This window comes from Melozone crissalis, unplaced genomic scaffold, assembly GCF_028551555.1.
Source record: "Melozone crissalis strain CALT ecotype California unplaced genomic scaffold, PUWL_Pcris_2 ptg000023l_1, whole genome shotgun sequence".
NCBI classification, from domain to species: domain Eukaryota; kingdom Metazoa; phylum Chordata; class Aves; order Passeriformes; family Passerellidae; genus Melozone; species Melozone crissalis.
The window spans coordinates 17,445,300-17,472,806 of NW_026535801.1; the positions used below are offsets into that span (position 1 = coordinate 17,445,300).

Here is a 27,507-nt window from a genome sequence, read left to right on the forward strand (position 1 = left end):
CATTACAAATGAAAAGTATTTACCCTTTCAGATACTGACAAGTAGATATCATAGGAACTATACAAATGCATACTAAAGAGGGTTAATGAGCTGTTATCTAAGTTAGTATTTAATTGATTTGGCTAAATATCAGTCTGTAGGAAGAAATGCAATTTTTTTTTTCATGCAAGTAATGGTTTTTGCATATGCAAATGTATGTGATTGGAGCTGTGTCAATCCCCAGCAAATTCCAGTGTGGTCTTTTGTAAGATTATAGAAACCTCTGCCAAGTGTTCTTTCAGTTAATTTTTCTGAGTGAATTTGGAACCTAAGATTACCCAAGAAAGCTTCAACTCATGCAATTTCCTGCCAATTTTGTGAAGTCAGTAACAGGGATAAGCTAAGTCCCCTTTGACATCTGTCATTAAAAGTAGTAAAATACTTTTTTATAATAATACTTACCTTGGAGGCAGATTTTTTGGGTAAAAAGTTACTACATTGATGTGATCAAAGTGATGAATCTTCCTTTTACAGTTGTCACAAGTTTAAAACATTGCTAAATGTCATGGCAGTAGGCCTTGGCAGAGAATTTCCTCAGCTTGTATTTTCTTTATTTCTCTGCCTTGCTTATGTCGTACATCTCTCTTTAGTAGTAAGTACACTTTCACCTCAGCAAAATATCAGAATTCATCAAATTTTGACACACAGGTGCCTGTCTAAAAAAAAAAAAAAGCCATCTAAAGAACTTTGAACTCTCTGCTGATACTACTAGGAAGGGCACAAGCCATGCTCATAGTAAGCAACATCCAATAGAATGCTGTTCCAACGCAATTAAAGATATATTTTTCCTATCCTTAAAGCTGTGTACAGAACCCATATTTGGTTAAGTTACTTTTTATTGTTGTCAGTAGATAAGTTCAGTCAGATGGGTCAGAATCTGCAGAAGGCATTACTTTTACTAAAGCTTCATCGAAATTAAATTTGGAGTTTGAATCAATGCCCAGGAATGATGTCAGCTATAGCAGATTAAATTTGCTAACGTCTCTTCATTTTAATTGTGTTTTTAAAACAAAGCAGATAATTCTTCCAGGCTTTTGCCTTTTAATGTTTTCAGCCTTTGTTTGGGCTGAATATTTTGGAGCATTGATTATTAAATTTTAAATCTATTTTGCAGTGCCTCTGCATACAAAAACATTGATTTAGTAGACACGTTTCAACAATAATTTGTAAGTAGTAAAATATTCAATATTTTGTCAGTCTTTTGCATACTGTCTTAGTTGTTGTTTTATATTATGGAGGAATGAGTAAAGGGAAAGGCAGAGAAATAATTACTGATGTGCAGTATTGTCTGTTACTTATGCTGAAAAATCAAATACACAAAATAGTTCTTTAAATCCTATAATATTAAAACAAATATATAACCTGTAGGAAAATAGTTAAATAATTCAATTTTCTGTCTCTGATAGTATTGTGTATTATTTTGTATTATTGTAACAAGATAATTTTGCTTTTGTTCTATCTGGTGATATGCATATGGTCTGACTACAGCCTGAGAATTGCTAGCCTTTTTATTTGTGTCCTATGTCACATTAATAACGATTGGAATTATTTTTATACTTAATCTGCTAAAAATCTTAATAACATAATTAAATCAATTGCATCCTGCAGCAATGAATTCTGCAGGTAAATTGTATTGTCTATATCCTGCTGCTGGAAACAATGTGAAGTGTTCAAATTTCAAGTAATTGGAAATGAAAAATCCTAATTTACTGGAGTAAGCTTTCTCCACAGTGGCAGTATGTTAGAATCCTAGAGCCCCAATTTTAACTGCTAGGGAGTTCTGGAGGTCCTGTAGTCAGACACGATAAAGGTACTTGGGGATGTGTCCGGCTGAGCCTTCAACACTCGCAGAATGGCAATTCCACAGCCCCAGTACTTAATTGCTCATAATGAAAGTTCTTTTCAAAATATTGGATTTTCCAGGGGTGAATTCTTCCCCCAGATGCTGGAATTTCTCATGTTTCTACTTGCCTATTACCTCTTGTCTTGTCAATGTGCACCTTTGTGGATTATCTGCCTCCATCTCATCTCTCTCCTTTGACGAGGTGCCTGTAGCTGTAGCTGGGGAGCAGCAAGGGCTCCCCTGAGCCTCCTCTGCTATGGGCTCTCCAGTTCCCTCAGTATTTCATAGGTGGCAGAGAGCAGCTTCACAAGGACCTTGTCTGTCTCCTTCAGCGCCTTTGGATGACTCCAATCTCATGGATTCGCTTATGTCCAAATTAGTTAAGGGATTCCTTGCCTTCATCTCTCTACAGCAAGTACTGCTGTACTCCCACAGCTTGTGCTGGGAGGCTTAGGGGCTCAGAAACCCTCAGGACAAGCCATTACATGGAAAAGTAAAGTATTCTTTTTATTATTTTTAAATGCCTTCCACATAACGTACTTGGGAATCTTTACCATCCCTTCTTTTCCGCTTTTCCAGATCCTATCTTCGCCTCTGTGTGCACTTTTCTTTCACTAGTGCTAGTAACCATCCCAATACTATGTTAATTTCTTGGCTGAGACCAGTCAGTAAGGCAAGGGGAATAGGTTGCCATTCTTGCAGAAACCCTGGTTGCCTAGGTTGCACCTATGGAACTTCAGTCTCTTTTTTTCTGTGGGATATTGACAGGTGAGGATTCACTGGTGTGTATAATGTTGAAATAAGGAAGTACAAAGACAGCCTTCATCCTCCTGTTGCATCTTTCTCTCTCCAGACTTCCCATTATGAAATAGTCTTTATGTGATTTGAGCTATTATTTAGTAAAAAAATTAGACATAATGGGGCTTTCTGGTGTGAAAAATATCAAGCAGTATGTTGTTGATGCCAGAAAAATGTTTGTTAGGTTTCCTAATGCAATTAATCTTTGATCTCAGAAATGGTACATGAATACCGTTTCACTCTCTTAGAAAAGCAGGAGCAATGTTGGTCTGACATCTAAAGACAAGTATAAGATGAAATCTTTGTCTTGTTCTGTTCTTAAACTTGCACTGCTACTTTTTTGTCTTGTGTACTTGTCACAGCACTTGGATAACCTACATTTCTTCTTGTTTATCTATTTTTCTTCTGTTTGCCTCATGGTTTAATATAACTTCCCACACCAAGAAACTAGTTATGAAATTCAGAACATCAGGTACAAAGTTCTCAGTTAAATTCTAGCTGTTTTTTATACAAGGTGAGTATATATTAGAACTGTCTTAGAAATTATGTTATCCCCTACTGCTCAATTTCTCTGGTTTTCTTTATCAAGACTTTCAAGAGACAGGGAAAGTGATACTAAAGAAATGTTCCTGTGTACATAAAAATTGTGTAAACCTCTTCTAATTTTAGCAACTCTCTTGAGCAATCAGCCTCTCTAGCCCCAGAAGCTCTTTCTTCTTCAGAACTCATTAGTCATATAACTTGGTCAAGTTTTAACTGGTTTGGAAAGATGCCATAACACAGCAAAGTTCATGGTGAGGAAATTTTACTCTGAACACAGCATTTGCATGGCACTTGAGCAAGATTTTAGCACTGGACATCTGCAGAGGGGATGTTTCTTTACCTGCTTTTTGTGCTCTGCTGCAGCTTACATTTTGAGCCCAGAAGTGGTCTCGCTTTCCCTGAGAGTGAGTTGTAACCTTTTTGCTTCTGACTGCATACTCTTCTGTGAGTGGCAAGCAGGATTTGTGGAGAACTCCTTTACTGGACAGGTGAATGGGAGAAGGATAACACTTTACCCGAGTGGGAGGTGCTGGAAAGCATTGCTGCTCAGGGTCCTGTGTCACCAAACAGAGCCATGTCAGGCACTTGCCTTTTGAAATGTCCTGAGGACTCATAAACTGCTTGCAGCTTCCCAGTGACAGTCTCACTCCTGAGCTGTGTAATTTTAAAATACCCATACTATTGACAGAAAAGGATCACTTGGTAATTTGAGAGGTTTAGGCTTCCTCCTAAAAATCCACTAAGCCAGTATTTTTTTTATGAAACTGCATAGTTTGGCTTCAGTTACATTCACTAGTATACTTCTATCTTCACAGAATGCAACTCAAACTTTTTGAATGCATCTAATGATTTTGCAAAATTATTTTCTCTATGAAATGCGATCTTTCACTGAAAACTTTGTTGCATAACTATGGGAAAGCATAATTTCTAAAATTCTATGAATAATGCAGCAATGATTCAGACAGGTCTGTAATGGCTGATCAGTGTTTAGGAATAGACCTATCTTCTAATACTGCAACGATAAGCAGATTTCAGTTTAAGATAGGCCACAGGGACCAATCAATGTTTTCCAAATTTGAGGACCAATATGTAATATGTAGTTTAGGTACTGGGAAGGTCTTTGGTAAGCAAAATGAAAAAAAAAATACTCATGCTGCTGATTTTCTCTATCAGCTTAATAATCCACTCAATGTTTAAGGTGTTTAAAAGCCAAAACATGGAAAACATCTTGCTGAAATTAAGGTTAAAATCCAGAATATATTAAGAAAGGGCTTTTCCAGCTGCCCTTAGATTTCAGATTCTGCAGCAATTTGCTGAAGTGTGGAGGTTTGAGCAGACTAATTCTGAATCAGGTATTATTGTGCATATTCCAACATGTACAGAACTGCACCAAAAGTCAGGGCAATACTTGGGGTTGTGATGTGTCTTTGTCTCAAAGAGGGTGAGACTCTGCCATTCTATCCTGAAAGCTCAGATCGGCAATTAAGATTTTGAAGGAATCCTGTGTGGGGTGGGATGATTTGATTCCTCCTCTTTGGGATAGCTACTAGTGGAAAGTTTCTGTACAGTAAAAATAGCTATAGTCAGGGTAGCTTCCCAAGTTGATCTCTTTAGTTTGAGATGAAAATAATTTTTTCTCTGCTGGCATCTGCTTGATATTATAAATATCAAGAAACATTTTCTTGTTGCTGTGGTCCTTGTGTCAGTAGTGTTTAGCAAAAGGAAATTATTTTCTGGTTTTCTTTGTGGAGTGGCTCAAAATGATTGCTAGAAAAATCTCTTTTAGACAATTATTAGCTGGAATGACTCCATGTTGTTCTATATCTGCACTTATTTCCAGCATGAATTAGATATTTTCTTTATAGCTGGTGTAGTTCAGTAGGATATACTGGTAAATACTTTGTCATATCTAGATTTACCATTTCCCATTGTTTGGTATTCCCTATTCTTTCTTTTCCAGTTACGTGCAGGTACCATTAACTTGGCAGTTAGAGTTTTTCACACTTAACCACAGCTTTTGTGTTCAAATGACTTTTATACCTTACCACTACCTCTTCTGTACACGATTATCAAAGGTATAACACCTCCTAGAGGATTAATTGAATGCATCCAAATTGTGAGGAAATAGGCAATGGGCTCTGATAAAAGGAGCCTAATTAGTTTGAAACATCTGTATTTATTCTACAACTGTTTGTGCTTCACTATGGGAGTAGTCTTGCCTTTCTGACATTGTTAGGTATCAATCTCATGTTATTATGAAGTACAACATCACCCTTGCGATTGTGGCAATTTCAGTCCCTCTTATTTCAATGCTGACGGCAGTTCTAGATCAGTCTCCTCTCTTTGCAAAAATTAGCACATTAGTTTTGTAGCTAAGTTGTTTCCTAAGGAGTTCTTAAAACCCTCTGTTTGTTCCATGAATGTCACTCCTCCATTTCAATTCATGCTTTTCAATACCAGCCAATTCATTCCAAATAAAGAAGTTAAAAGTCACTAAGCCTTACAAAAATCTGTAATCTCTTTTCTTCAGTTGTGCTGATTGCCCTCTGATACTGTATGAGCTATGTGCAATTGTTGTTTTCAGAAAATGTATTCCAATTGTCATAGCTCTCTATAGTAGTCTTTTATTTCCTGAAGTACTGCAATTAAATACTAAGAAGTTATAAAATAGTCACTTTTGAAGGGAATAAGAGTGAAGAAAATCTCAAAGCTGGTTTGTACCGACTGTGCTTTGCTCATTTTACATCTGTTTTTTCCCCCTGTGTGTGAAATAATTATCTTTTAGCTCAAATTACTAGTGAATTTCTGCTGACCAGTTTAAACATACCTGGAGAAGATGTAGATGCCAACTGAGCATCTGTCTTACAAAGCAGGTCAAGATGTTTAATCACCCTGCCGTGAACCACTTTTGTTTCATTTCATTCACTGATATGCAATACACTTTCTACTGAACATTTGGTTTCTTCTTGATTGACTGCAGTCTCTTTTGAAACTTTGGTTCTAAAGCCTCTTTCCAGGTCCAGCTGCTCAAGACACACTGTTTATCTTATTCTGTTTTTTCTGCTCAGGGTGCAGTAGCAAGTTTTCATCTGCAGTTCTTTTTTTTTCAGATTATCCGTAACACATCTCTCATGTATTATGTATCTTGGCAATTACTCATTTTTTGCTCTCTCTCCATCTTCTTGAATTTGTCAGATTGTTTGGTTCACTGAAATCAATGAATGATTCTATGGTTCTAAATTGAGTGTAAGGTCATATTCAAAGTATACTTAAAGATTGATGTGCTTAACAGGGTGCCTGAACAACTAAATTCTGTGGACTGCGGTGAGGTCCAGCATGGGTGCAGATTTCAGACATTTCCCTTAATAAACCTGACTTTACCTGGCACTGAATTGGTCTGTGAACACCCACACAGTTGTGAGAGGCTCTTGGTGCTGGTTGCTTCTAGTAAGGGGCAGTATTGAACAATCAAATGTGATAAGGTCTTTATGTGTCATAGGTAGACTTGCAGATATATATCTCTTTGTGCCCTGAGCTTTTTAGCTAATTTGCTTGCAAGCCTTTGTGGGTATTTGTTTTCATTTTTAATTGCCTAAAAGCTTTGATAAATCTGACACCATGTTTGTTACCAATATGATAGGATGTGCACGTAACAAACAAAAAGGTGTTTTTTCTCATAGCTAAACTTAAAGTTGATACTTGAAGGACACATAAATGAAAATACATATTTTAGTAATTATATAAACAAGCCTAAAATATGGTAAATCAGATGTTGCAAAAAATACTAAAGTAAAAATAAAGGGGAAAATGTTTCCTATTTGGTCTCCTTATATAGGTCATCTAAGTAAGCACTGTTAATGTATCAAACCCAGCTCTTTTGCCTACTTAATTGAGTCAATGCCAATACACTGAGTAGACCATATGCATAACTTTATCAAGTTGCTATTCCTCAATTATGTAACTGTACTAATTTTGTTAATATATTCTGTGGAGAATCCAATAGAATCTTGGAGAGTCCAAGATTACTGTAACATCAATATTTTTCCATTGGCAGATTGCTGGAGACCTATGTATTTAAATAAAGTCAATGAACTTTAATAAGACCAAATATTTCTTCTTCCTCTGCTGTGCTTCCTATTGAATAATAATTCAGATATTTGGACATTGCAAGCGAGAGGGAAACTCTGCTTGTGCAAAAGAGGATTGTATATCACAAATGAAAATACATTTTATTTTCATGTGGAGGGCAAAAGGAGAACACTGACTAACAAACCATTCCTTTTCTGCAAGGATGGAATTTGAGTGATGAGATGTCTCTGCTATCTTAGGTTCTGTTCACAAAGCACCCTGTAGCACTCGAGTCCACTGGCAGGCACTTCTTCAGTGGTTTAACTGTTATTTACAGTGCTGTTGAACCCTGTCTTACCCAGCAAATGCATGCAATGCTTTACCTGCTAAAAATTAAATGTGTATTAGTGCTTGGCAGAGCAGGGCCAGGACATACAGTGTGCAAATCTAATACCTGCTGTCACAATTACAATAAACCTATCTTATCTTTTTGAGGATTTGTTTTGTTTTGTTTTTTTCCCCTATGTTTTCAGATTTCTTAATTGGTTCATGGCTCTCCTGCGGTTCCACCACAGGGAGGTTTGTGTTGTCACGTTTGGAAGCATGGGTATTAGCTTGACAAGTCACCCTGCAGGTCTCTTGATACTTTCTTATTTTCCATGTGTCATGAATTAGATGTTTTGAAGATTAATTTCAAACAAAACAGCAAACAGCGTATTTAATTTCCCTTCAGGAGCAGAGAATGTCTTTAAAATAAAGCTCTTATTCTCCTCATCAAAATCTGCATGATCCCTTTCCTCTTCTTATAGCTAATTAACTGGTGGAACTGCAGGATTTTCCCAGTTTCAAGGTAAGTTTTTTTCATTGCAACTGTTTGATTTTAGCATAACTGTAAGTGTCTGTCAGTAGTCAATATTGAAAAGACAATCTGATTTCTTTACTGGTGCATATATTTTAAAATGATTTATTTGCATTGATATTACTACTGGAGTGTATTACATCTAGATGAAAAAAAATCTTAGTTTAAATTTCCATTAAGTGTAGCTTCTTATCTGAGGATTATATGTCACTGGGAGAGTTTTCTTATCACCATAATTAAGGGTGAAGAAGTCAATTATTCCTGTTTTAATGTGTCTCCATATTGAGTAATAGAGGTGTGTGTTGACTTTATAATGGAAGTTTTAAACTGAAATCTAAAAATAACAGAAAAAACTGTGGACAAAGTACAAAAAAGAGGAAAAACATGGAGTACATGGAACTACATAGCAACTACATGTTGCTACATGGACTGTAGCAACAACTTGCTGGCACTGTAGCACAAATGATGAGTTAGGTAAGGCAAGAACAGAAAACTGGTTCAAGAATAGGAAGTGGGAAGAAGAAAACTGAAGGATAATTTTTAATTTCAGATACTAGCCCTCTTGACTGGCCTTGCTTTCTAAGGTAGCTGCTCACAGTTTAGTGTTCTGTACCTTTTGAGCTGCTCGTGCTGCAGGGCAGGGGTCAGTGTGTCTGGGCAGGCAGGGCTGGCTGTGGCTGCAGGAGCTGGGGAGGCACTGCCTTGGCCCTCTCATTCTCAGCCTCGTGTGCCCTGCACTGAGCCAGGGGAAGGATGCAGGCTCAGCTGCTTCTTTCTCTGAGCCTTATTCACTGAAGCTAAAGGGAGGAAAGGTCTCTCCTTTCCCAGTGTTTCCACGGGGGCTTTTTGCTCGTGTTTTCCAGATAACTTAAAAGTTGCTCTTTTGTTTTAGATAGTTTGTTTCTGTCTCGCTAGGGAACTACAGGACACGTTCTGGTAAATTTCTTGGTTTCAAATCCCTTATCTATCTGGTTTTTTGTTTCCTGCTCTTTAACTTTAAAAGATACAATTTCATCCTTTAGTGTCTTCTCTGGTGGCTTGCTCTATCAATTCTCAGGACAAACCTTTGGAGCAAAGGCTGCTGTGTTTGTCTTTTGCTTAAGCCATGCTGGGTGCTTCTGCTCTTGGAATTTCTGTTGTAGTAGTGGCAGGGTCCTTCAGGGAGCAGAGGTTTTACAATTTTCCTTTGTGGAGTTCTGGTGACATTGGCAGGTGTCTCCATTTACAGGGATACTGTTTGGGTAGTTTGCACCTTCCTTCCAGGAGGATATCGCCTTCTCATTATAGTGTTCTCCAGTAAATCAAAGCAATGTATCATCAACTACTGAATTCCTTTTGAGGGAGGGAGAACAGCTTGCAAACCACTGTTTTTTCATTGTAGAGTTGGACAACAAGAGCTGGAAATACTTGTAGAGGCCCTTAAAATTCCACACTGTCCCCGGAGGTTTATGTGGTTTCTATAAATACTTAATTTCTTTGCTTTTCTTCAGATATTTGGCAGTTAGAAGGCAGGGAAGAGCCCAGATTAGTGTGAGATGTTCTTATTAATTATTCCATGGAAGAATATTTATGCTCTTTTCTACAAACTTCGGTTGGACTCCATGCAAAAGAGGAGTGGAAACTTTGGAAGGTTTTAAATTGTTCAAAGGTACTGCTGCTGCATTTGACCAATTAAATGCCTTACAGCTGTTGAAAATACATATTTGCATTTCTTCATTTTTGTCCTAATGTTTGAAAATTCTAAGTGATTTTAGTCATCCAGTGACTGCTTTTCAGAAATTATTAGTGAATTTTATGGGATTGACTCTTAGCATGCAAAAGATGCAACTCAAAGTGGTTTATCACTCTCATAGGGTGTAATTTATCTCTATAACATGCATAAAGGTTGCCATAGAGGAAAAAAATTGATTAGGAAACTGTGAAATGTTCATATTATTTCAAAGCTGTGAGCCCCTTTTTTTATTTTCCTGTGAGAACCTGAGAACTTAGTAGTAATATCCATTTCTGCCAATTGCATCAGACAGGAATGCTCGTTATCTCACTCTATTGCAGAATTTAACACAGATAAAGCTGTTTAGTTATAACCATACTGAAATATTCCTCCCTCGCCCTTAGGCTTCTTCCAGTCACCATCTGAGGACTCTCATCCTGACTTCTCCAGTGTGGACCCAAAGCTCCTTTTCCCAACTGGCAGTGGCACCAGTAGCTGACAAAGCTGACACATTTACTCCCTCTTGGCACACTGCTCTTGCCTGGCTTCTTGCACTGCTCTTAGTCTGATTGAAACAAACATGATCACTGAGACAAGTCTGGGGTATATTTGATTATTTGGCTGCTGATTCAGAACTGAAAATTTTTTACTCACCAACCAAGACAGGTGCTGTTTTCAGAGTAGAGAAGCGCTGTGCAAACTCAAGTCTGTGACTGAGCAAGCAGCAGGGAAATCTCCTCCTTTGCCCTCTCCCAGCCCTGACTTCGGCTGTACAGACAGGTTCTCAGGTTTGCACTTGGAAGGCAGAGCAGGCAATCTGCTGCATGGCTCATGTACTGATTAATCCTCAACCCTTTTGCTGTTTGTATGCACTTAATTGTTTTTCTGCTGGCAGACACACAGAGTTCAGCATCAGATTTTGACACACACATGCTGCTGTCCCGGAGGACTCGCAGAGTGGGCTGTCTTGCAGCTGCTGCATTTTCCACCAGTAAAATTGACAGTTACCTACTGAGTGGAGTTGCTAGGAGAAGGTGAACAGTCATCATTACAGCATATTCCTTCAATAACAACCTGTAGCGCTCGCTGATTTCTCTTCTGCAGGGATTTAGACGTGCCTTGCTACTGACTTAGCATTTGTGCAGTCATATTTTTATTGACAGGCTGGTAGATATTTATTCAATAAGAAACAACTCAGGATCAGCTAAAGAGAGGAAAGCTCTGGCATTTGAATATACACTCTTTTTCTAGGGTGATGTGGCTGATACTGGCATCTACCATCTGCTTTCCTATTGCAGCCTGTTTCTCCAACCTGCAAAGCAGAAACCAGCCTTTCTTTCCTTCTGGATTGTTAAAGCCATTCACATTTATTCTGCATGGCAATGAATTATAGTCCATTTTAAGGACTCTTTTGTGCTTCTGTGTGTATTCCTACAGCAGAAAAAGTGCATGAGAAAGGAGCTTGAGCAGTCAGTAGTATAAGTAGCTGGCTCTCCCGTATGGATTAGACTTGTGAGGTCAGAGGAGCTGTGTGTACTTGCTCTGTGCTTGGGGGGGAAGAGTGGATTTGTCTGTCAAAGTGAATAGCGATTCAGGCAGGATCGTCCCTCAGCTGTTGTAATTCTGATGTGTTTTGCCATGACAGCAGCTACTGTCTAACATGCGTGGATCTTCTGACATTTGTAGTGGACTAAGGACTGCTTTTACTTGCTGCTGAGCCTGACTGTAACTGTATCGCTGTAGGACAATAACGATGGGGGCTCGAGCGACAGAAACAACTCGGGAACTGGAAAGCGCCTCTGTACAGTACCAAATAGGAGGGCATGCAGAGAAAATGTGGCAACGACTCAAAGGAATGTGAGTAGCTTGTCTCCTTGGCTTTTTTTCTGTTCCTTGGGAAAGATAATTTTCTTCTGTTTGTTAAAATGTCTAATTAGCGAATGGGAGAGTTATCTTTAAGCTGTGAACAGTATTTGCTCCCACAATACAGTACATCGTTCTGCTTTACAATGGTGCTTAGATTAATGTCAGACTCTCTATTAGGTTCAGTCATCTCATTTAAAAGATGTATGATAAGTGAGAGTTATTATCCAAACTGAAATGCAGGTAAGTCCTTCCAAGTTAGCACTTCCATATCTCTGATATGATTTTGTAAATGTTATCTTCAGAATCAGCATTTCTGGAGCTGTTTCATCATTGTTGTCAGTATGTATGGGTAAGTATATTATTGCAATTCTATAGGAGGAACTAATACTTTCTCTTTAAGACTGAAGGTAAAGAAGTCAATATTAAAAGGTGCTTAGCTATTAGAAAGCTGCTCTGTCTGGGTTTTGTCAATTATTTTGGTGTTCAATAATGCTAGAAACTATCTCAAGGAGTATTTGAGGGCATCACTGTGTACCTGCTGTGTCTAATTCACTGCTCTCAAATGCAATTTTCATTTCAGTGCAAATGATCAGTAAATAAACATCTGCAACCTGTCAGAGTAAACTCTATCAAACTAGTGCATTCTAAACCCCTCAAATGTCAAAATCTCCTTTTCAGTATTTGCCAGGTTTTTGATCTGAAAGCTGATGTCAGGATGTTACAAATAAATGCATGTTACGCTTGTTGAAGCAAAGAAATGGCACTGTTATTTTTGCTGGGAAGATTTGTAATCCTGGATTTCTAAAGATATTCCACAGATGCTAAATAGTGCTTCAGCTGTTGAAGGTGAACAGGTTATTTTAGTGTGGAGGATTAGATGTGTCAGCTATGGCACTGCCTGTTTCCCTTGTGCATTGGGTAGAGACTCAAAGTGGCTGTGGGGAAGGGGATTTCCACCATCTGCTTTCTTTAAGGAGAAATTGGTTTGCTTGATTGGAAAGTCACTTTTCAGGTGTGCCCAGGGATTTATCATAACTTCTCTGTGATATGCATTTGAATATTTGCTCCGAATCCTATCATCACTCTGTTTATCGCATTTTTGGGAAAAATGTCCCCATAAAATCTCCAAAGTGTACACAGCAGAGCAAATATTTTGATTGTTTGATGATGTCACACATTTTGCCCCTGAGTTTCTGCTGCCAAAGGCCTCCATCAATTTGTGTTGATTTCCATTAGTGTAGGGTCTTAGCTGCTGTTTTTGCTCTGTAAGTTCTCTGTTACCACTAGACTCTTGGGTTAAAGCGTTTCCTTTCAGCTGCCTCTGGAATGGTACCATTCAACAAACTAATGCAAATAACTAAATATTGGTGACACAGTACAAGACCTCCAGGAAATAAGGTTTATGCTTTTTTAGGAGTAGTTAAGATGATATTTACATTTTGTAGTGTGTCAATAAAAAAAGAAACTTACCTGTTTGGAAACTCTGCACCTTTCACAGGCAACCTCATGAATGTTGCGACAAGATGATGCTAAAATAAATACGTGCATTTAAAAAGCAAGCAGGTTATATTATTAGATATGTGCTCAGCTGACTGTTTTTCAGACTTACCGATATTCCATTTTAATTATTCACTAGTCAATTGGAAATCACTGACTAGTCGATATTATGAACATTATATGGGGAAATTTCAAAGAATTGAAATTTCCGGAGAAGATATCTGGGCTCACTTTATACTATAAGCATCAATCATTAAGGAAAAGGATTAATTTTTTTTGTGGGCAGATATCAAAGCAGAAGCATGTTTATATATGGTAGGGGAGAGGGACAGATAAGTGGAACTGCCAGATAATCTGACTTGGGAGGAATTCTTTTATAAACAGTTGGGAGAATTGTTTCATCTTAGAGATGGGAACTGTTAATGTAACTAGATATGATGACAAATTATTGAGCTTTTAAAGTAGTGTGCAGTAGTATTTTTACACTGAAGTCAGGATTTCGTGGTTTGAATTATGAAGCTGAATCTGTTCTTGCTGATAGAGTCCATAGACCTACATAATGTTCATGTGATTTCAACACAGTTTTACAGTATTTTGCCAGTCAAGAGTGCTGATTATCCTCTTGCAAGCAGGTCATTATTTCTGAAAGAACATTGGATTTAACTTAGGTAACTATCTGAATAGTGTTCAAAAGCTGTACAATAGACCCTTATTAAAAATCAGCTTTAATTTTCTGCTAGCATTACATCTTTTTTTCATAGTAGACTTTTAATTAAAAATTTGGCAGCAGAAGTCCATTTAACCTTGTATGTCTTGGAGTATTTTTGTTGTTAGCTTGTTGGCTTTTTTTTAATTCATTTTTATGAAATAGAGGCTATTCTAGAAGATAGGTGAGTTGAATGCACTTAAAGCTAAATGAAAATCCTTATTTGAATGCCCAGTAAGAAAAGCTGTCCACTGTGGAAGCTTGAGTGAAAGAACTTTTTATAGGTTCTCTATTCTATAGGCTTTCATAGATCTTGCTAGCCTAAGTGTTGCAATAAAGACTGGGATGTTTGGAATAAAATTAAAATGATAAATAACTTTTATTTGGTTTATGATGCTTTACAGCCAAGTTCTTACTTTCAGATGGCAAGTAAAAATCCCACTCTGTTTTCCTTACACTGGAATTGCAGCAGTGCTGCAACCAAGGACATTATCTGTCAGAGAAGATATTTGAATTTCATAACTTGATCCTTAGCATTGGTGCTGATTTTATTGATGCCTGAATATAAAACACAAGCTCAGTGAAACAAGAAGTGTGAAAGAGTCGTGTAAATTTGTCTTGACTGTAGCTTCTGGTTTTTGAATTGAGATATTTTCAGTATGCAGACTGCAAGCTTCTAATGTTTTGTAGTTCATGGAGAAAGCAAAAACAAATAACAAGGAGCAGCTAAATAACTTATGTAATAGTGTGGCTTTTATAATTCTCTGCTATGCAGAAGAATAAAACCAAAAGCCATTCAAGCCACTGCAGGAACTCCAGCTGCCTGACTGAAGGGGAGTGTTGTATATCTTCCACTTCAAAAAACACCTTGTCACAGCCCAGCCAAGGGGTTCCTTTTCAGCCTGTTTAAATGCCACCAGTTACACCTTTTCTCCCACAAACACTTATTCTCCATTGGATTGAATCTTTCTTTAGACAGTAAATAAACTGCCAGCTTAAATGTATTATGGTGTCAATAGATCCAGATGATTTGCTGCCTAGGAGAGTTTGTCTTCCGCTGCTAGGGAGCTCAGAAAAAAAAGCTGCTTTTTAAAAGCATTTTGATTTGGAATGCAGAGAACCAGGAATAAAGCAGATGTCTTTATGCCTACTGGCCTTGCAGTGTTTGGTATTCTCCTTAATCTGCACGTAGACTTGACTTAAGTCTGTATTGCTCCTTGGTGTGTGAAATCGTGTGCTGTCTGTTTTGTCTTTTTGCCACTTCACTCAATGCTAATGCAGAACAGGCAGACATCCCCCCCACCATCTTTTTTTTATTTTGCAAGTAGACATCTTAGGCACCTTTGCAAGCAGGTTCTGCTATCCTCAACACTGATGGACATAGTATTAGGGGTGGGCTCCCTTTCTGAGCTTTGAATTCATTAGTGAGTAATAAACTTGATTTTCATAAATATCTGTATTTGCTAGAACTGTCTCTAATTGGCCAGAAAAATGTCTGAATGAGAAAAGTTAAAGTCCAAGATTCCAGGAACTTGGGGACTGGAAGTTCACATGTGGTTGGTATAGACTACTTTATGAAATTTTTACTGCTTTAAAATGAGAATGTGTTATTGCCATCACTGATTAAAACTAATTTGTGATAACCTCTGCGGCAAAACGGATTTGAAAAACAGTCATAAGCTTCTTTCCTTACCTTGTTCCCTTTCTTTTCCTCAACATTCAACATTAAGAAACCCTGATTTCTGCAGGAAGGAGAGTCTAAGTTGTCTTAGGTACTGAAAGGGACAGGCATGTACACCCAGTTTGTTGATCCTGCAATGCTGCAGTGACAAATTGCATGCATACACATTTTGTTGAGACAAAAAAGGAGCCCTAGTCACTCATTTGGGGAAATTTGGCTTGATGTCAAAGAAAGTAGAAAAATGGCTTCCCATGCACCTGCTGAATTATCAGAAGATAGCATTCTTTTAAAGACATTGAATAGAATCCAGATTAGCAGCCTAGTTAGGTCTAAAACAGATTAGAATGGGTAATTTTATTTAGAGAACAGTCTTTCCTTCACTAGGTCCATGGATACTAGTGGAACAGCAGTAGAACAGTTTCCAGATATGACAGAAGTCTTTCTTTTTTCAAGCTGCTTGTTTACAATTTATTTTATACTGTATTTCATGTTTGCTTATTGCCCTTGTTTCTGTGGTCTATTTACTTCAACTATAGTAGTTCAGTATAGCTTAACTGAAGAGATTACCAAAACAGAAAATATTATGATACAAAAATGTATAAATTTGTGAGTACTGAATAAACAAAAAGAGGAGAAGAGACAGAATTACAGGTGCATACCTATGGTAAAAAGTAGTGAGACAGATTTTCACTTACTGCTGACTACTTCAGGAACAAATGGGTATATAGTTCAAGTACTTTTTACTTGTCATGTTACCTATTTTTACTTTCTTGTAATATGAAAACTTTCCTATGAAGTCATAAGCTCTTAAAAGTAATCAAAATTACAGGTATTTCTAAGGGGTCTTTAAGTAAAATTAAAATTGATTTCAGAAATGCTCTAAAAAGAAAATGGAAGTTATATGATGATATGATATGTTGATTGATATGCATTAATTGCTATAAATAATAAATATTGATATGCATATGATTGCTATAATTACCTAAGAATAGTTTCATTATAAATTGTGAACATCTTCTTTTGCTTTTGAAAGCAGAGTGTGTTTCTGCACCAGAGCAGTCAGGTTAACAATTTATAATTATAATTTTGTAGCTTATAAACATGTATCTAATTAAACATAATATGAAAAATTTCAAATTTTCAATAAGTCTAGATGTTAAGCTACTTAACATTAGAAATTTAGAGAACTTTTGTATCCAGTCTTATTATTTTACTGTTAGAAAGGTATTTCCATTATTATAATATAGATAATAGGCTTAGAATTAATTTTCAGGTTCATACTAAGTTCTTCTTTCAATTTCTGGCTTGTACCAATGCTGCTGATGGTTTAGAATAAATGCTGATCTTCCAGTTTACTGTGAGTAGGTGAATTGCTGTGCCCATAGGAAGCTGTACTAGAAATGATTGCAAATTGAAGAATTGTGCACAAATGTGTGCACAAACCATATTTTGCCTATGATACCAGTAAGAACAGCAGCAGTGTTTTTACAGGTGTCTCTGAATAATACAATAAAATACTGAGATTCCCCATTAGAGCTTTAAATGAACATGTTTATACATCCCTCACATTGGTGTCCAATTAAAATTAAGTATTATATCTAAGGACAATGAAAAGGAAATTAAAGATAACTTTTTACGAAGCTGACTACTAAACTACAATTAAATCTATATATTCTCTATTTTTTTTTAGCTTAGACATCTGACTGTACTTATGTTACAACTGAGACTGCTAAAATTTCCTAAAAGATACTTTCTGTGGCAATTCGCCTTATAAGTGTTCTATTCAGATCTCTGCTTAGAGAGAGATTGCGTGTAGCTGACTACACAAATAATGACTTTCCTCTTGAGCTCCTGCCAACTCCTTGTGCAGGGGTCCTTGATTGCTGTCCAATTTTTACAAGCATTTCTTTAAAAACTTCATTCTCTAATTTAGCTGTTGCCCACTGAGGCCTGCCACAGTTTCTCAGAGCTATGGGTCAAAACCTCAGAGCTCCTACTGCCCTCCCACATGTAACTCCCGGGTTCTGCTCCACCTCCACAACAGAGTGAAGTCAAAATATCTGGATAGGAGAAAAAAAGGCCTTTTGTCTTGCTAATTATATAGAGGTAGAAAAATGCAAATGCCTAAATACTGAAATTACATAGTTACCAGTGGAAGCTATAATAAAAATAGGCATTCACTTCATACATCTAAAAGAGAAACATAACCTCAGGTTTATCAAAATTGTGCTTGACAGAATTTTTCCTGTAAGATGTCAAAATAATCCTTTAGGAGTGAACCCATTTAGTACTGTTCCATTTTGTTTGTGTTTTCTCTCTGATCTGGCTTGCTCCTGGTATAATCTCTGGAGAAGGGCTAGAACAAAACAGTTGCAATTATTTCTGCTACCGTTTACTGGAGACTATTTGACAAATAAGACTGCAAAAAAGGTGTAAGACCTACTCTGGTAGCAAGTCCTCCAGTACTACTGTATTGTATCTAACATGAAAGGTTTATTTTTGTCAAAACCCCCTCCAGACATTCAAAGCCTTCCAAAAGGAAGAGAAATAACCAACTAACCAGCTAAGGGGCAAATGGACTAGGCTTGGTCCACAGACTGCACAGTGACAGAGTTCTTTACACCTTCTCAGACAACTGCAGGTCTTTGGATTGATTTTTTTCCTTTACTGCCTTCCCATACAATTTCATTTCATACTTGAGGTCACCAATGCAATTTGTGGAACTTTTAAAACAAGGCCTCATGAAGAGGCTCTATAGAGGCAGTCAGAACTTCATACAAAGTAAATCCTTTCATTTTACTAGGGAGATGGGGAAAACTGAGCAGTTGTGACTAAATGGAGAGAAAATTGCACTCTGCTGTGGTTAAGGAAAGCTAAACAGAAATTGGGTACATCACTTACAAAGTTACAGCTGACAATGAAATGACTCAGTTTTCACAGTCCATAAAGCTTTGCAATTAGTCAGGCAGTGCTGCAGACTGAAGAAGCCAGCATCTCCCTGACCTCTCTTTTCTCTTACAAAGATGCTTAGATTTGTAAAGAACTACTACATCCAGTTTCTGTTAAAGGCTGCAGCTGGTCACAGCACAGACACACATTTCCTGAACACATACATGCAAGGAATAGTGATTTTAAAGGAGTATGTGACTTGCTCCTAAAAGCTTCTGTGATTCGGACTGTTGGCCAGCTGATGTAATTTTATTTGTGAAGTCAAATGCTGTTAACATGGTATTTTACTTATTCCTGTGGATTTTGCTAGAAATGTGATTTCCAAAGTGGTTGGTTTTCTGTGAGTGGAGTGAGCTTTTCAGATGCAATATCCATAAAAGGTGACCATTTTCTGCAGTTACTGTGGGTTAAGTTGTCTCCCACAATACATTCTTGATTCCCAACTCTCATTGCTTACTCCATGCTCTTGTGGGTTTTTTGTTAGCTGTTCTAGTGTGACTGGTAGTGATACCACCCAGGGATTTCTTCTGTGGTAAGAACGGCAATAGCTTTTCTTTTTTTTTTTTTTTTTTTTTTTTATTGGCTCCTGGGCTGGATTCCCTCTGTGTTTTCATACCTAGTTGCATCCTTACAATGGAGAGAGTTGTCTGGGTTGGAGAGAGTTGGCTGGGACTACCTGAAGTTAAAGAAGATGGTCTCACTTAAGCAGCTCTCTAAGAAAACTATAATGGTCTTGCATTTGTTATGTTTCAAGTCCTTGATTCTATGGTATTGTCAATCTCGTCCTAGGGTACCTAATATTGTAACAAAACATGACAGAAGATGTTGATCCAATGTGAACTTCTTCTGAGGGTTCAATTTTGTTCTGGTGTTTTTGAAAGGTTAACTTTGAACTAGCAGGTTTTATGAAGATCAAGCAGTGCCCACGTCACTGCACAGTTATGATGCACAGATAACATCTGTGCTTTTGTAGCCTACAAATAGCTGGCCTGAAAGAAGGCCAGGATAAACATCCGTGTTGTGTGCTTGGGCTAATTCAGGACAATTGCAATCATTTATTTGCACCTCAGCTGAATCAGTGAAACACTGCTGGGTAACCTATAACCAGGCTGTTTGCCTTGGCTATAAGGCTTTTTGCCACTGCTGGCAATATCTCGTGAATCTGCAAATCAAAAAAAAAAAAAATTGAAAAGTGCTTAATTAGAATTTTTATTCTTGAAGTGAATGATCTGAGAATGAATACTCATTAGCTACAATTGTGCTGCTTATGGTCTGTACACAAAGCTGGACTGTAATGAGATTTAGTGTGGTTTATTTTGAATGAGTAAGAGAAGTGTGCTCATCTGAGTCAGTGTCGTGAAATGACAAAAAGCATTCCCAAATTGCTTGTCTCTTTGACAATTTATGCAAATATGTCTGATTTTAGATGTTCCAGAAAAGCCATTATACCTTGAGGTATCATGTGCTGGAAAACATTAAAATAACATGGATGTTAAAGCTTTGCTTTTTTTCAGGATTAGCAGTGCTATAAATATCACTCCAACATTAAAAAAAAAGAAAAGTGCTTTTTCTTGTCTTCACTGATCTCATGTTTGTAGTCATTATCATTTAGCATTTTTGCATGATTGTGTTGCTATGTATTTAGTAAGTTTCTCAGAATGAGACAGTTGAATTCTAGCTGTTCAACCCTCCAAGCATAATGCAGATATTATTTGAAGCAGTGTTATTTAACTAGGAGCGACCTCAAGGAAGATGTTTGTCTGTACAAGTGCTTATGCTCCTTTATCTATTGTTTGACATTGGCTGCAGTTTGTTTGACCTAAACGTTCTCCAGACTTTTGGCGCCCCAGGAAAACAAGTAGCCTTCATAAATATTATGGAGACATTTAATTGTTGTGAATTTCTCTGATAAATAGTGTTTGAAGGCAGCTACATTTGAATTGTTCACTGTTAGTGTAATTTACACCAGAGTAAAGAACAAACTGCTGGGTAGAATTTACTTCTTTATTCAATTGTTCTACTATATAGAACTGTTCTACCTGGGAAATTTGAAATGAAATAAGTTTTTTTTCCTTCTGTGTTGTCGGCAGAATTTATTAAAGAATTAACACCTAACATCTTGCTTACCTGCCATTATATATTTTGTATTTTTATTTACTGTGTTTTGAATAGTTTATTTTTTTGGTTTGTTTTTATTTTGCAATACCTTGGACACCTCTTAGTAGAATTCTGTAGCAGTTTCTTTTGCCATTTTTACTAAAGGCTTGATGAAGGTTTGAGTATTTTTCTTCTAAACTGAAGATTTTTTTATTTTTATCACTGTATTTCCTAATCTCAAATACATTAGCTTAAGGGAACTCAGGTACCTGCTTGGCAGAAATGCCAGATATACCAGGCTCAGCTGGAGATGCGAATTGTTGTCTCTTTTGACAGTTCCTTTATATCTTCAGTGTGTGATTTTCTGATGCACAGGTAACTGCACTGCAAAAAGCATTACACCATTGGCATTAATTTCCATCGGGCTGGGCTGGAATGCAGAATTCCTGCTCTGAAGAATATATAAAAAAACCTTGGAAAAGGCCACCAAGATTAAAAGCTCAGAAGAATGAGTAATCTGAATACTTTAAATGAGTATCTCTTTCTGCCTTTTCAACTTCCAAACCCTTAAACTGCTGCAGCCTGTTTACTTGAAAGCCGCTTGTCCTAGTCCCTGTGCTGCAAAGATGTCCTTATCTGTGAGAAATCTAGAGAAACAGTTACCTACAGTCAAGAAATCTCTGAGATAGATATAATTTTATAAGCAAAGTTAGTTGTGCGTGAAATCTGAAATTTTCCACTGAAGAAGTTAAATTATAAAATTACTGACCAACTCTGATTTACTTGTTTTCAGCGTAACTAGAAAGACCTTGGATTTTATAGGTGATTGAAAATGAGATGCTTCAGCAGTTTTCTATGAAAGAGAAGCATCAAAGAAGGTTCTATGTTTCAATAGCTACCAGGACATGCTCGCCAGCCATGATTCAGTTAAAGTTGACAGGCCAGGTTTATGGGATAAATCTGTAACAGTCAATGGCAGTAAGACACAGATAACATTTTCCCTGGCATATGCTGCTGTGACAAGAAATCCCCTATCTTAGTATTGTATCTTTCTTGATACATGAATGAAGACATTATGGGTCTTCATTCTAAATAATTGGAACAAAGATGAGACTTCAAATTAATTTACCTGTGAGTATTTGAAATTTGTCTCCATCTCTTAATGCAATGCATGTATTTTGTGCCTTTACCACGTTTTATGTATATGGCACATTATTATACTATGCTGGAAAGTGTTGAGTCCTTGTTTCTGTCCTGAAGACTCCTCAAAACTACCAAACTATCTTGATTTATTGAGTGAAATAGCACACTTGCCTCTGGAAGGAACACTGCAAGCATTGAATGATAGTATCACAGTAGTGTGTGTCTATGTAAAAGGAGTGAAAAAAATTTATGATCTTCAGAATAAGTTTATTTCTACTGCATCTGATTGGTATAAATTTTGTTCTTAACTTAAAATGCGAGAAATAGAAAATTTGGCTTATTTTGACCTTTTGATTTTGAAGTTCCTTTCTAAGCAGATTGATTTAATACTGCTTGTTTCTCTAAAATATTAAAAAAATTTGTCAAAGACATGTCAAAATGAAGAGTTGTAATAACATACACATGTAAATAGCAATAATTGTGAGGAGGCTTTGCCTTCAAGAGGGAAATATTTGATTCTGTTTGTAGTTATTTTCTTGGGTAGTTATTATCTTTAGTTATTTTCTTCAGTTAGCCATTTTCTACTTTGTGTGAGCTATACTACGAAATGGGATTCCCTCTCCACTTGATTGATAGAAATTCCCTACTGTTCCAGAAACATTTAAATATGTAATGTTTGGAAATAACTAGACATGAAAGTGTTAAAATGTTTGTTTCCATACACTCATAAACCTATATGGGTAATTGTATTCCTGGCTTTGTAGTTAAAAAAAAAGCTTGATGAATACCTGGAGACTGCTTGGTAAGAAATAAAAAATTGGCAATAATGTTTCTGTGCAAGAGAAATTACCTTTCCAAGAATGCCAAATGGACAACTCATGAACACTTGGGGCTTAGACCTTATGATCCTTAATTTTAGTTTATTATACCAAACCTTTCCCTTTTCCTTCTCCACTGATGTACTAAATGTGGTTCATATGCTGTATGAAAGTGAACATTATCTAGAAGTAAAATGGTTTGCATTTATAGCAGATAGGGACAAACCATTTTGAATCTGATCATACAAAAACTGCAAATCTGTTTCTAGAGCTGGATACAAGGTAAACACAGGATATGAGGATCCCAAATGGTTATGGGATTTGTGAGAGTTTATAGCTCCATCCAAACTTTGAGTTGCTTCTATCACTGTGAGAGCCCAAGCCAAAGTTTGTGTTAAAACAAGTGGAGCCTTTTAGAAGACTAAATTGTGATAGATGTAATACAATTTGATCATTATGTCTACTGATATACAAAGAAAAAATAAGTATGGTACTAGAATTCTTAAAGAAAATCTTGCTTTGATTTAATGCTTTAACAAGAGCAAACATGCCCTAGGATTTTAATATTATCAATTCCTGAAAAAAATAGTTGGCTCTCGTGGACATAAACAAATGGAGCCATCTATTTTCCTGTCTTGACTTATAATCAGCTTTGACAATATAAATTCTTGATACAGGAGAGAGTGAACCTTGTCTTAGAATGAGGTCATATTTAGCCTTCTCGTACTGTGCTCATCTTTTCTGTAAGACAAAGAGCTGCATCCAAAACGCTGTGTTTGTGATATGAAAGGATCCTTATGTTCCTGCGGAAGTTCAAAGCAAAATGTAGAGTGGAGAACTAGTTGCTGAAAGTATATAATTTCCTATGAGTTTTAACTAAAACTATTTAGTTAAAAAGTTTGGAATATTCTCATCATCAGTTCAGTCTTAAAATCATCTTGGTTTCAGTTCAATCCTAATATCATCTTGGTTTAAGGGAAGACTCAGGAGTTGCAGAATTCTTGAATTGTGTTACAATTTGGGAAAACATTGTTATTAACAGAATTTAATTTTTAAATCCCTTTCAATGTTTATGTATCAAATGCATTTTTAGGTTGAATGATCAAGGGAATAGCATGAAACTTTGTGCTTCAATTTCTATATCAGCTTCGATAGAGGAAAGCAAAGAATCTCAGGAAAAGGAAGAATTCATAGTGGTTTTAGAGATTAACTGTAATCTTTTCATTCCCAGTAATGAAAAATGGTATTGCAACTTTACATATGGTAACTGAATTGAAATAGACTCAAAAAATCCTGTGTAAAGCTCTATAATGGCAATGTAAAGTGACAACAGATGTGATTTCTCACACTAAAATGCATTCTTATCGTTTGACAATGATTCTCATTATGATGATACTCCTGGCATGGAACTAAAATTTTTCTACATTGTACAAGCTATATTAAATCTGTCTTTAGCTGGCACCCATGCCTTACTGAAGTTGGCAGAGTACCACATGTATGGGATAAATTCTAGCTTTCTATATGGGTGTGATTACAAAAATCTACATATGATGCTTCACTTCTGAAAATTATTTGTTTTTTCACAAAAGGGCTGCTGCATATTGTAATTCTGAATCTCAGCAAGAAGTACTTCATGGTCGGGGTATGGCTCTATTTGTTTAGTCATCTGCTTTTATTCAGTCTATTATGATCTAATAATATTTAAATGCACTCCAGTTCCTGGCTGTATTGGGGTTTTGTGGTTCAGTCTGAAAATCCTTTAGATTTACAAGACTGCAGTTCAGAGATGTAAGAAAATTTCAAGATCCAACAATCAATTTTTCCTTTAGGTACAATGTATGTTTTACTACAGGTTTTTCTGAAATGAACAGCATGAAAATGGTTTGGGGTCTTTGAATGAATAATAGAAAAGATATGTAGTAGTTTTTGAGGAATTAAGATAGTAATGTTCAAATTGTGCCTGTAGACCATAGAACTTCAGCCTGTGATTTCTCAATCCAGTCAATAATCAAATAAAATTAGCCTGGTTCTGGTCTCACTTAAACCAGCATAATTGGACACTATTGAATTACAACACAATAAATGAGACCTCAAAACAGATTTACTTTATTGTGACAAAAGAGCACAGCATTTCATGGATGCTGTGAAATTTGGCTAAGGTAATTCCTTTTTATGAACACTGGGCTATGTCAGGCATGTTATAGTTTTCAGTGTTAGTTCTTATTGGATATGATTCTTATTTTCTTAATTGGTAAGTGAACAAATCACCTGATAGAAGGATTCCCTGAATTACCTTTTTTTCCCTTTCCCCTTCTCCCAAAGGAAAGAACCATGTTTACCTCCCTTTGTCTATCACTTGGCTGCAGCTATAGTAGTAACACAGAAACAGATTGCACTGAATTTGCTATTTATTGCTCTGATTTTGGATTTTTGCCACTCTCACTAATGAGCTATGTTTTTGCAGATAGACAAATTAAGGATGGGCTCCTCAGCTCACATGCATTCAATTGTATCCCAGTTTGTCATTAAATTTATTTTTAACAATAAAATCAGCAGATTGTAATTTGTATTACGATTATCACAAAAAGATCTCACCACATTTAATGGAACTGTGAAGCTTTAACAGTTCAGATGAGGGGAGTTAGACCTTGAAAGAAAAAACCAGTTGCAAAGCATCATCTAAAATTTTATGTTGGCAGTTTATCTGTAGTGATTTGGGGAATGGGAACAGCAGGAAAGGGAGGGGCCAACTTTATCTAATAACATCCTCACTCAAACCAAATAATTACACTGCATTCCTTTCTATTAGCATGGCAGGCACAAGATTGGACAGTATTTGGTATAGAAGTAGAGGTATCCACCACATTAAGTGATGAAGTCTTAAATGTTGTGCTTGCATTTTTACGGGTAGCTGAAGGATTCTCTGTATACACTCATCACTTCTAAAAGTGTTTAATGGAAGTTAGAAGTTTTGTTTTTTCTTTGTTGAGTTGCCTCAGAAGAAAATGGCAGAAGCACAAAAGCCTTTGTTGCTTCACTTCATGATTAAATACAGCCTTCCCTATTGAAAGAACTCTTTTATTTTGCATTATTATCCTTTACAAAATGTCTATTCCCATCACAAATATTTCAGTTTCCCCATTCTTCCCTTCATAATTAACACTGAAAGCCTAACGTTGTGAGGCTAGAAGCTGCCATTTCTTCATGTGCAAAGATTTAAGCTCAGCATTTGCATATGTAAAAAAGGTGTTTTACTCAGTAAACTATCACATTACCAAAAGTAGACTACTAATAAGCAAATGTAGGCTACTATTTTTAATTTAAATTTTATTGTCCATAAGGCATCAAGTAATACACAGGTAATTACAACTACCCAGATTGCCTTATCTTTGTACATGGATTACGAAATTGAAAATGAGGTAAGGTGTTATCTGGGAAACAATATATTTCCAATTATAGTGAAGTGACTACACAACTGTAACGCTTCTATTCAGGCCTTTGTACTTCAATGGAAGGTAGCTTTTATTCTGTTCACATTAACACTTTCTTAAAAGATTAAGTAATCTTAAAAAGGTCACGTTTATACTGTTGGAAAAATTAACACCAGAAATTATCCCACTCATCTGTGGCAGCTTCAGTTCATAGCCTTGAATTCAAAGACATGTGCTTGCTTCAATAGTCAAGCTCTTTGCTTCTCACTTACTTCTGCAGTCTTTTTTGGCAAGGAGAGTTACCTTTAATCCAGATTGTTTGTAGGAATCCATGTAATTTCAAGGATCTGCCTTATTAGCATGGTTAAATGGATAATGGATGTGGCATGGAATAGGAATGAACTATCAGAGCTGGGGTGTTAGTATTAATTCACAGTCATAACTGGTGTGCTGAGAAATGAAATGCCTAAATTGTATCAAGAAGATTTTCCCTCAGTGAAGCTGAAAAACACAAGGAAATGTTATGCCAGTACTGTTCATGGCAAAGCCAGTGCTGAAGCACTGTTAACAAAACCATGAGATTGCTTCCCTCCCCCAGCACAACTGGAACAATGGAAAACACAGAATCCAAGATGCAGTGCTTTATATTTGCTTGGCACCATGCTAACTTAATCAAGAATGAACTTGCTCAAGGATTTTTTCCATAGAAATAGGACAACAAGCCGTTCTGGTACCACTCCCAGAGTGTGACTCACAAAGAGAAAGCAGCAGAGAAAGACAGCGGTTTTTTTTCCTTTCATGAAACCACTCACTTCCCTGCAAGGTTATGCACTTGTTTTGTTTTTAAATGTGTTACTTTGATTCTTTTCCTACTGATGTTTGAAAAATTAGTCTTAAACATAGATTATGTCAGTGTTGATGGAGCAGGTTGTCATCCCCCTCCATTTTTTCTGAAAGATGGATGCTACATTCTGTGTTTAGTCACTTCAATGCAATGTGAAATCCTGACAAGAATGCAAGTTCCTGTGGCTCCTTACCAATTTGTTTGTTCAAGCAAAACAGACCAAATGATACCAATAAATTTTCTCTCATCATTCATTCATTAGCCTTAAGAAGAACTGTGATACTTTTGGAGTGGATGGCTCTTCGCTCCGTCCTCCAAACAAAAGTCTGGATAATGGCCAGACTTGGAAAGTAAGTCTATAGGGCTCACAAAAATAGTATTTTAGTCTGATATTTCCTGATCTGCTTACAAAGACAGTCTTTGCAGTAGGGAGTTTTTGTAGTGGTTATATGTGGGTGCACCACAACCTTCCACCCTCTGCATACTCACGTAGACTTCCATCTCATTACTGTCTAGCTATTAATTGTATGTGTCTGTGAACAATGATGGCTTCAAGCACTCAGCTGTCAATATGACTTTCCCAGATGAACATCTGAGTAGGCGTAAATGTCATG

General features: G+C 36.7%; 1 protein-coding gene across 3 annotated transcripts in view; it reads left to right on the forward strand.

The window, feature by feature from the left end:
• The first annotated feature begins 10,728 nt into the window (after window positions 1–10,728).
• The window catches only part of PDE1A (phosphodiesterase 1A), a 140,219-nt gene continuing 123,440 nt past the window's right edge, over window positions 10,729–27,507 (forward strand). Inside the window, exons 1-2 of one of the 3 annotated variants that reach the window (XM_054277490.1) lie at window positions 10,729–10,895; window positions 11,605–11,718. In XM_054277490.1, coding sequence (XP_054133465.1) covers window positions 10,729–10,895; window positions 11,605–11,718 — 281 coding nt within the window. The other 2 variants (XM_054277491.1, XM_054277494.1) reach the window with 2 other exon arrangements.